The sequence below is a fragment of the Gavialis gangeticus genome, unplaced genomic scaffold, assembly GCF_001723915.1.
Source record: "Gavialis gangeticus isolate Ggan-Ray unplaced genomic scaffold, GavGan_comp1, whole genome shotgun sequence".
NCBI classification, from domain to species: Eukaryota; Metazoa; Chordata; order Crocodylia; family Gavialidae; genus Gavialis; species Gavialis gangeticus.
Window position 1 is genome coordinate 82,627,144 of NW_017729022.1, and position 11,361 is coordinate 82,638,504.

An 11,361-nucleotide genomic window follows, 5' to 3' on the forward strand; every position below is an offset into this window, starting at 1 on the left:
CTTGGCCCCTTTCCTTTTCACAAACAAGGAATGAAGGACAAAGACCTATGACCTAATAAAGCATTTCTGGAAGGACCCTATCTCCTCCCTCATCAGATTCCAGCTGTCCCGACTCCTTCCTGCATCACAAGAGAACCAGCAGTAACTGCTAATGGCTCCTCATCTACTACAGGGGAAAACCCCTACAACATGCACTGAGAGGAAATGAAAACATAGGCTGCGAGGTGAGTAACGTGATCCCACTCTGAACTCCAGAGACCTGAAAAGGAAACCCATCACACAGGCTTCTATTGAATCTACCCATCCACAGCTGAGGAGCCGGGGAAGTTTTTCACATGTACCCATCAATTTGCATTTGTGGGGGGGAGCAGAACAGACTAGATGTCTAGGTTTGTTCCCACCTCCCAAAGGCTCGGCCATTTTATCCTATAGCCTCATATGCCATCAGCTAGAGACTTCAATCCCCCTGAGCCGCCTCCCCTGCAGACCCACTTGCCTATCGGCCCTATCCCCGAGTCTCTTACCTGCAGGCACTTCTCATCCAGCACTCTGTGCTTGCTCTGAACCTTGTGTTTCAGCCCTTTCTGCTTGGCTGGATCCTCTGCACCAGCAAAAATAGAGCTGTATTCCTGTAGCCGCTCTGGAGCAGGGTACTTGGCACTGGAAAACACCTGTGGGGAAAAACCAATAGCAGAGTAAGACTGTATCCAGAAATATATGTCTGTGCATACACCCCCCCATCACAGTAGAGCTGAATGGAAGCAATGAGACACCACTCACAGCTCCTGTGCTAAGTGGTATGGGGAGCCTTATTTTCCAGGTACTCAAACCCAAAGGTAGCCTCTCTGTGAACACAGGCAGAGCCAGCCACATTCATATGGGTTCTATATTGGGGCGGGCAATTATTTTGGGCGGAGGGCCACTTCATCACTTATTTATCAAAGGAATGAGCAGGGCTTGAAGACAAGACACTGCAGCTGTCACCCCATCCAAGTGAGAAAGATGTAAAGGATGAAGGGTAATGGAGACAAAGCAGGAGGGGAACTCAACACAGAGGGGGCAGCAGTTACTACAGAATGAGCCCTTCCCTTTCAGGACTAGGGCTGTGCGTAGGGCCTGGGGTCTGGGAGAAGAGTGGAACGACTGTGTTAAGTGGCGGGCAAAACCACAGATCTCATCCAGTTATCAGGCGTGGCAAAGTGGATGGACTGTGACTAGAGAAACCAGGGGTGTGACGTGGTCTATCCTGCTACTGAATTCCCATTGAGAGGGAAGCCAGCCTGCAAAGACAGACTATAAACAGCATTTCGTACCTTAATAGCCTTCTTGCTGCCCTTTATCTTCTCAATTTTAGCCTGAGCGAGTGTGACTCTCTCACCAATTGCCTGCAGCTGCATCCGGCTGGCCTCCACCCTCTGGGAGATCCTGAGGGGTAAACACATTCCCCCCCAGGGTAAGAACTGAGGTCCTAGGATTCTTCTGCAAAAGCAATCACCCTACGTACCTCATAGAGAAAGATATAGCTGCTGCCTGTTTTGGTGAGGTAAAGTTAGTGCTGGCAAAATAACATGGCTCCAGCACCTGAGAGACTGAAGCACTCCTATTACCTGCAAACAGTTTGGGGAAGGGCAGTGGCAGTGCAGCCCTCTCTCATCATGCTGGACCCAGATGGAAACAGGCTGGGGGAAGCGGGAAGACTGCAACTCTGAGAATCCTGGGCGTCGTGGCGGAGACTGCCATCGAAAAGGCCCATTAGTACCAACTCCTGAAGTGGATCAGTACTAAAAGCCTTTAGTAAAGGGGAAGCAGCATGGCAGAGTGAACACAGTCCTGGACTGGGACTCTATATACAAACATATGGAAGTATGTAATATAGATAAGTACTACATAAGAATTGCCAATCTGCTTACTATCACTCTAGCAGGTCTTCTCCAAATCCTTCTCTGAACAGTGCAAACTTTTTCTTCTCCCTCTAGCAGCACAAAAATACTCATGTTTATGTTTTCCCAGTTGGATCTGTATTTCTACCTTATTCTGTTTGATATAGGGATAACCAGAACTGAATACAATATGAAGCTGCATTGCTCAGGATTGTTCCTCACCCTCTTTATTTTTAATACACCCTGCTCCATGTACTAACTTTGAGTATGAGACTGTTCTCCACGATTCCCTTCCCAACCTCCTCTGTTTCCACCCCCTGGTTCCAGATAATTTATACATGGACAGGTTCTCAAATTATTTCAGGTTGTTCCTTTCCACATGCATTACCTATCTTTTATCTACAGTGAATTTCATCTGTCCTAGCATTGCCCAGTTGTGTAGCTTTGTTAGGTCCTTCAGAAGCACTTGGCAGTCTCTAACTCATCGCTAACCTCTACATTCGAATCACCTGCACATTTTTGCCACCTCACCTCTTGCAGATCCTTAATAATAACTGTATTGGTTGACACCACTCCAAGGGCAGGTCCTGGGGGCACTTAGCTATTAACTTCCTTCGATGCTGAAAATTGACCATTTATTCCTGCTTTGCTTTTCTCCCTCAGATCCATGACAACTTTATCTTTCACCAGTGATTACTTAGCTTCCTTCGCAGCCTCCCAAGGGAAACTTTGTCAAAGGCTTCTTGAAAGTCCCAATATAAGCTTATCGATTCTCTTTTAGCCACTATTCTGTTAACAGCCACACACAACTCCCAGGCTGAAGAGGCAGAAAGTCTTCTCACAGATGCTGGGCTGCTGTGTGCACAAAACAGCTGGCTGCTCAAATTTAAAACTTGGGTCACCAGTCCTCTCTCTCTTCCCGCCCCTCCAACTATGCTCACTATCCTCATTTTATCTTCAGGTCCATTCAATCATCCCCTCCTCTCCCCATTTCATCACCACTTCTTCATGGGGGGGGAGAGAGAGAGAGAGAGATCGATTTTCCCCTTTTCTCCCACCCCGGCTTTTTCCTCACTGTGTGAAAAAAGAACCTCAGACCTCCTTCCCCCACCAAATAAAGCTGTGGGAAGGGGCACCCTTGGACACCTCAGCAAAAAGCAACTGGGGTGGAGGGAGGAAAGAGGAAACAGCCACCAGACAAGAAGTTGTGGGGTTATGCGCTTGGACTCCAAAGATCTTCATTTCATCTCTGCTCACACTTCTTGCATGGGCCTAGGAGAGCCCCTTGGTATTTCCATAGGATGAAGGCAATAGCCCACTGCCTCCATTTTATCCCCTGTGAGGATAAAAACATTTACAGTTGTGAAGGGTACAGCTACTACAGTGATGAGAGCCAGCCTTGGAGCATTATCCCCTGCCATTCCAACTGGCTCCTTGCACAGTTTTGCAGTATGCCTAGACAAGGGCATGGCTTAAGCAGAGGTTCCTCAGTCAGATGAGGATACGGTTTAGCTTCTACTAGCCTGGGCTGTATCCTAAGCAACAGTATCCCAATCCCAATCCCAAGGGACAGCCAGCTCACCAGCTTCCCATTGCTTCTAGAGTGTTTAGGAAGGGGGATTAGTCCTTTTCCAAACAGTTTGCATATTATAAAACTTATAGGAAGATAATACAGTGGCGGCTGGGGAGGAGAGAAATGGAAGAGAGGAATAAAGCATAGCAGTGTCCCAGCCCTTTATACTTATAAAACATCACTGCACCAAAATATGCTTTGCTTTGTCAGAATTGTCATCATAAGTGATCACAGTCTCCGGCTTGCATCCATCCAGAAAGACTGCACCTCCAACCAGATAACAGTCCCTGAATACCACCCTGAGAAGTCATTCAGTACCAAGTCAGATAGCACCCCCTTCCCCTCCAACTCTGAAACATCAGTGTAATTCCCTGCAGTCCCCTGCACTGTCCTTTATGATCTCCCATGCCAGGATTCACTAGGCCTAATCCTGCTGAGCATGGGGAGGTGGAGCTGACAAAAATCTTGGCCAGGAGGTTGGTATGGCTGTAGCATATATCACAGGAACTGTGCACACTGTCTCCAAGAATTAATCTAGTTGTTGCTGACCAAGGTAGCTAAAAAATGATTTAGCCACCTCAGTCCTACTAATCCACTGAACTCCATCACATGCGTAGGGATCTAAAAATACATGACAGTGTTATGCGCATATAATTCGAGTCATGTTTGCATACATTAATTTAAAGAGATGCTACAGCTATTTACTAAAGAATACATTAAAGTGCAGTCTGGAAGCTTCAGCATTTTCACTGCAGTGGATACATGAGCTTCCTTCAAGGGGACAGCTGTGTGCCCACAAAGGCAGGAAGCATGATGCCAGGATAGAAAGGTTCTTTCCCACTGATTTGAGGGGCCAAAGCACTCTACCCCCAGTGCTGTTAGGTGAGGTGCTTCCCTGTATTTAACATAGAAGCATGAGCAGGCTCTGCTTATTTAAAGGCAAACTGGGGCCTAGGATTGCAACAACAGCACACCAGCTGCAGAAAAATCCCTACACCCTAAGCTGCTGACCATGCTTTGAGTACTGGAATGGGATGCGCCCAGTTTATTAGTCAGTGCTCTGTTATCTTGCTTTCAGTGCTCCTATCTGCTTGAGAAGCTTTCTTGGGGAGATTCAGTGTGACTTTGAAGTCCAAGGGAGGCCCACACTGACAGTGACACCTTTTTCAGCCCACAAGGAGGGAGCACACATGCTAAAGGGACAAGCAAGGCTGGTATCAGAGTGGGGTGCATGAACACAGTACCTACTTTCATATACAGATCCTGGATGCTGTCAGCCTAAGGGAACAGAGCCAGAATAATGCCCCACCCCCCTCCACTTCCTCAGTACTGTGGTGGATTAAGCTTCTCTAGTGGATTATTTTAATTCTGTATTTAGAATCCAAAGAGATTTTAAACACATTTTCAACTGCTTCAGTTCTCCCCCTCACTCTGTTCCACCATGAAAGTAACTCTATACCTCTGACCACTGCAGATCTCATCTATTCCAACTTCCCCCCCCTTTCAGCTCTTCTCCATCAGAAGTGAATCTCTTGCTGCAGTTCCACTGGTTCTCAGGACTGTACCAGCCCCATCTCAATGATTCCTAGCCCTAACTCTTCTGTTTTGCTGGCAGCCAATGGGCCAGATGCCACAGCAGCACTTTCTCCTACCTCTTTGCACCTCTTCCAGCATCATTTACCCTCCTTCCTGGGAGATCCTCCATGCTGCATATATTCTTTCAAATCATTTTTACTTCCAGATACCTTACTCCATAATGGATGCAGCAGTCACTGCTCCACGCTGACATGGGACTTGACATACCAACTCGTCTCATCGAGAATCAACAAAATCCTATGCTTCTTTGAAGGAGTCTCCAACAGGGACAATCATGCCTACCCTAGAACCCAAAACCTGTGTGACATATATAGTCTAGTTTGGTTGGGATAAGAGATGGAGGAAGGTGCTTCTGACAAGTGTGCATTAAGCCTGAGAACCAGAATCGGCAGGACCGCCAACTTTCAAGACTCAACCACTAGCAAAGCAGCCTGAGTTAAATCCAATTTAGGTTAAATTACAAGTGGGATGGGTCAAACCAGAGAAAGGTTATTTACAATGAGTGTGTCCAGGACCTCCACTACCTAAAGATGGGGAGTAGGGACCAAAATAGGGGAAGAGGTTAGATATATGCTGAGGCATATCAGAAATGAAAAGGCTGTGAGTAGACCTCCCTGGAATACCAAGCAACTCCAATTTCATGTCTGAAGTACAAAACTAAGTGATCAGCCAAGGAGAAAGAACATTACAGAGTGGAATGAGAAATGAGGTCACACAGGAGGATAAAGCAGCTGAAGTATTAAATGACTTTTCTCTAAAAAACACACTGTATATACAAAGGGAAAGTCAGCCTTCTGGCTTGCTCTCAGGTGAGACTCCAGCCTTAGGCTAGGGCCCAGAGCTGTGTGGAGCAGACAGAGATACTCACATTATTATACTTATCTGCTAAGCACATTGTCAAGCGTGCACTGTAATCCCTTGGGTGGTTTTTAAGGTGATCCAGAATTTAGTTTAATAAGCTAAATGTAATGATGTGGCTATGGAGAGGTCCTGCTTAAATTCCCCTTCATAGTTGGGGTCAAGGGGTTAGAGTTGGAGATAGGAGTGGCTCCTGGTTCAGTACATCTTGGATTTTATAGCAGTTCTGGGACTTTAGAGGTGGCTTGAAAGGGCAACCAGAGGGGCTGGCTGAAGCAGAGAGGGAAGCATACTCCCTACAGCAGATCCATGGAAGAGTAACTGAAACAAAATGCTGCTGCCCTGGCCAACATACAGTATGGGATTCTATCTTGACAAAGCCTGTGTCCAAGATATTGTAGCCTTACAGCAGTGAAAAGTAGACTGGGGGCACAAGGCCTGTGCATATGTCTAGCAAAACCCAGAATCTCTTGCCAGGGATTCCAGCTGCTGGGAACACCTGTGCTGGGATATCCAAGTTACCAATCAAAAAGAAGCCAGCTCTGTTACACTGGCAACTTGGGGAAGTATTTTAAAAGCTAATGAAAGAAAGTGAATGGGTTGAAAGGGTCACCATCAGTGACCCGCTCCTTCTGCTGGCTTAACCCATAAAATACCAACTTTTGCAAATCTGTTGGCCAGTACTGAGCATTTCAACATGTAGTCTTGAAAGGGAATATATGAACAGTCCCAGCCTTCATCATTCTCCAAAGCTGCTGAACAGTAGACACATCAACAGGTGGGGACTTGGGTTTTAGTGCTGGCTTCTGTCAGTCCAGTGCACTATGGAAGCTGAGACTGCTAGCCAGCAGACTTAGGTTTGAAATGCCCAGCTAACAGGACCTTGCATTTATGCAACGTTATGCAACATTCAGGGATCAGAGTTCTTTAAAGGAGCTTTACTGTAAGGGGTTGTGTTAGGGATCACTCCTCTTTTACAGACTTGTAGGTCAGCATAGAGGCTACACAGTAATCACAGGCAGAATTAGGATAAGATTTCCAGTTCTAGCCACCTAGACTTTGCCACACAACCCATCCTGCCTCAGAAGAGAGGTGGAAAGAGCAAGAGCAAAAAGTTACAAACACATTTGCAATTTATGGTTGTTCAGGGAAGCATTCAAAGTCAATTAACTCTGCCAATTCCTTTCAAAAGGTTTAAAGGCAGAGAGTACAAGTGGAAGTTTTCACCAGGAAGCCAAATAAGTTAAATCACTCAGTCAAATAAAAAAAGATCAACTTGTTTGCCTTTTGCTCTGCTTCTCCTTCACATTTAAGCAGCTCCTTAAAGTCTTATTTCATGTCTGAGTAAGTATAATCAGAAACTGTCATCTAGCACCATCCTTGACAGAAAGAAATCCCAAGTGAGATAATGTAATCAGCATTCCTTCCTCCATTAAGGGCCTGGTTATTATCCTAATTAATGTTTATCACACTTTGATTACTCCTTGAGCCTGATTTGCAGGTGTCTAAGTGTTCGCCTATACAGTCCCGCTTCTGTGGATGCCAAACTGCCTCTCAGATTGAGACAGCGCAGAGCTCTCTGAATTCTGTCAGGTTGTGCACAGTGCGATTGTGTGCACGTCCTATTCTGCAGGGCATCTTCTCATGCTCAGCAACAGTTCCTCTTTGCCTTTAAGCCTCTGCTTTCAACAGCAGAACCACTGCTATTCTGTCCTCTCCCCGTCCTCTGGCTCTCCACACCAAGGATCTTCTCCGCTTAAATCTTAACCCAAAAGACTAGCAACCATACTTCAAGGATGCAATCAGGATGCCATTACAACCTTTACATCTGCCTCTCACCACTGGCTGGCCAGACACTATCAGCAGAGTTTTAAGAAAAATTTCAAAATGTATTATGATTTATTCTTTATCTGCAACAGGTTGACAAGAGATAAAACTGACAATATTCTTTTAGATCATATCCAGCTCAAATGCCCTGGTCTTTCTGGGCAAACTCTATCAACTTACAGTTCCAGGTGCAAGGTACTACAATAAACTTTGCAAGCAACCTCTTTGCTCAGGACTGTCCACATCTTTCCATTGCTTCTCTGTTTTAATAGTTTCCTTTGTATGTCTTTTTTTTTAAAACCTGACATAAAATCATGTTTCAGTAATTTTCTCTGCGATACCTACACGTCCCCTGCTCCATCTCTCCCCAAAACCCTGCTTCTCCAGGTTGAATGGCAGTCAATAAATATGAAAGGCAAGGATTTTTGGGCAATAATCAATTGCATGGTTAGGATAAAGTTAGACAAGCTTTTGAATGCAAGGCATATTTCATCAGGTCAAAACCTAACTTTATCCCAACCATGGAATTGGTCCAATTAAAAAAAAAAAAAAATCACCCAAGAAATCCTTGCCTCTCACATAATTCCTGGACCATCATGGATACTCTACCAGTCAATATTTTAGGTAGGAATAAGATCTTACATAGGCTCATTTGTTCCCTTATCACCTCTTTCAAGCTGATTTTCTCTGAACTAAGAAGGTACCTGCCTTCCCTGCAGAAGTCTTCAAGATACCTTCTTACCAATTAACTCTTTTATCCTTTAATAGTCCTTCACCTACTAAATAAGCATATGATCAAACAGCATTTTCTCTGCATATTATTGGAAACTGCTGAATGTTTTTCACTCATTGGAATCTAATCCATAAAATACAATGTTTGAGTTTGTATAAACCTAACAGAAGGCAGCATATAAATTAACTAAATAAGAAATGTATATAGAGCACAAGCTTTCATGAACTCAGTGACTGATGAACCAATGAAGTGAACTTGAGTTCATGAAAGCCTGTGCGCTTGCTCACTCTCTCTGATTTAGTTAGTCTGTAAGGTCTCTTCTACATGTTACAGGTACTGCACAATTAACTGGTTGATTGTGCAATTGCCTTGAGACCAGCTATAGGTGCAAAGTACTTCTCACATGATAAAAAGCTCCAAACAGCTAGAAAGACAGACCTCCAAAATATGTACTAACTTTATAGCTGAATAACAAAGCTTTAATTTGCGCATATAGCAGGGTCCCCCTGGCTGAGAGCCTCATCAGCTGTGGGCTACCAGGATCCCCAGCAGCTACAGACTCTGGGTCTCAGCAGCACCCTGCAGCTGCCAGATGCCACTGTTTCAGAGCTAAAGACTCTGGGTCCTTACAGTGTGCCCCCCAGTGCCCAGACCCAGCTGGGTCCCAGCATCCAAAGAGCATGCATGAAATGAAACCCCCAGGGTAGGGAGATGGCTGCTGTGGCACTCTCCCCATCCTGGTGGTTTCACACACCCCAAGACAGGGAGATTGCTGCAGCAGCCATCTCCCCACCCTGGGGGTTTCATGCACCCCTGAGGCAGGGAGTGCTGTAGCTGCATCTCCCTGCTGCAGGAGTGCATGAGGTGCTCAGGGTAGGGCTCCCCCTGCATCAGCAATAAGGCACAAGTGGATCTAATGTGTGATCCCACAATCATGCTTCCTACCATGCACATGTGGCATGGCAGGAGGCACGTTTGTGTGAATTGCTCAGTAGATCCCATCACGTCTTTACCTGGACATGTACAGAGGGTGTCACTTGCATATCTGCCTGACTTCAGACTAACCCAGCTAAATACCTCTCTGTATAAACCAAGCCACATAAAATGCCATGCTTACCTTAAACAGAGCTAGACTTGGCTTACTGAGGCATAAAGTCTGAGCAAGAGAAAAGAGCTTGTCCTGTGACAGAGCTGGTAACGTGCCAATAGAGGTAAAAAGCCTTCAGCTTACCATTGGCACAAGGGCTGACTATCTTCTCCACCTTGCTTTTGTCTTCTTTTAACTTGAAAATTTATTGAGAGCCTTCTCCCTCTCCCCACCAGATCTTTTGAAGGATCCATCAGGGCTCATAAAGGGTCACTCATCCAAGACATTTCAATCCTTGGTGCTGTGTTCATCTCCCTGTGTGATTGCTGCGGTGATTATCTACCTCCCCTCCCCCAAATCCTTACAACTCATCATATCTAAATCTTATTCTGCTCCTCTCTGCCTATCTTAATTAAATGTTTTTTCTACCAGCTCCTGTTGAGCAATAAATATCCTCCTCACCAACCCGTAGTCTCTCTTGCCAACTGATTTTCAAATCTCAAGACTCCTCAGAATTTCTCCTAAGCCCAGTAAAGCAAGCAGTACAAAGACATGTTCTTCATCCAATAACTCAAGGCTCCAGCCAGCTGAGTTATGAGTTCATCCCTGCTGACAGTTTACTGCTAGTTAAAAAGTCCCCTTGATTAACACCTTCCCTTTTCTCATCTGTGATTCTAATTTCAGTTCCAAGTACTCTTGCAAATTGATCTTCTCTCCCAGTCTGCAGGAATGATCCCCTCTTAGTGAAGTACATTTTTTTTCTTATTCTCTTTAAATGGAGTTTTCTTCATGTCACAAGTATTTGCTGACACAGACTGCATTCACACCATCTCCCTTAAAAGATCTTAGATTTGGCTCCAAAGAGCAGGAGTCTCACCACTTGAATGGACAGATCTTCTTTCATTATGAATGATGGAAGCAGCACTGTAGCCAACCAGTGATTCACAGCTACCAGTCTGAGAACAACTCTAGACAGGTAATCTTATTACTGTCCACAAAAACGAGGGCACCACCTTTTCAAGAAATCTGTCCCCAGTGAGGCCTCCCAAGTCCAAATGAGGATTTACTCTAGAAAAAATAATTATATGAAAAGCATTACAGGAATCCACCTTGCTTGTACCTAATTGATATCAGAATAAATTTCTTTGGTGCACAATGTATTTCTTCTAAATGGCAGATCCACAAATTCAATTGGGGCACTGACAGCCACACTGATCTCTCTCCTTGTGACTGATCACCATAACAATAAGAGTTCTGCTGGCCAAATTATACCTTCTGTAACAGCCACCCATTCCCACTGACAGCTAATGGAGTAGGTACAAGCATAAATAAGAGCAATATTTTGGCCTGCAAAATCTTTGTACTCGCCAAGCTGCAGCAAGAACAACCTATGTTAATTATGAGAAGCCCTTAATGAGTTTTGCAGGGCTCGAAAACAAGTTTATATTAACCCTCTCCCCCTTCCAGCTAACTTGATGTGGAACCACCAAGACAGATGCTGAACTCAAGGATGCCATATTTAGGAAGGCACTTGTCAAGGAGGAAAGAAACTCAATCTGAAACATGAAGAGAACATAAGTACTTACCACATTACTATGTGCAGTGCTGAGATGCTAAAGGGATCGACAGTCAAGACGCCAAAGTCCTTGTTCATAGAATCATAGAAAGTTCGGGTTGGCAGGGACCTCAGGAGGTCATCTAGACCAACCCCCTGCTCAAGGCAGGACCATTCCCAACTAGATCATCCTAGCCAGGGCTTTGTCAAGCTCGGTCTTAAAAACCTCCAAGGATGGAGATTCCACCACCT

The 11,361-nt window shown here is 45.1% G+C and overlaps 1 protein-coding gene across 1 annotated transcript in view; it reads right to left on the reverse strand.

The window, feature by feature from the left end:
* Positions 1 to 11,361, reverse strand: part of WASHC1 (WASH complex subunit 1) — a 74,147-nt gene that overhangs the window by 21,590 nt on the left and 41,196 nt on the right. The window contains exons 3-4 of the mRNA XM_019515497.1: positions 1,314 to 1,425; positions 525 to 671 (exon numbers count right to left, since the gene is read on the reverse strand). Coding sequence (XP_019371042.1) covers positions 525 to 671; positions 1,314 to 1,425 — 259 coding nt within the window. The remainder of the gene's footprint in view (positions 1 to 524; positions 672 to 1,313; positions 1,426 to 11,361) is intronic.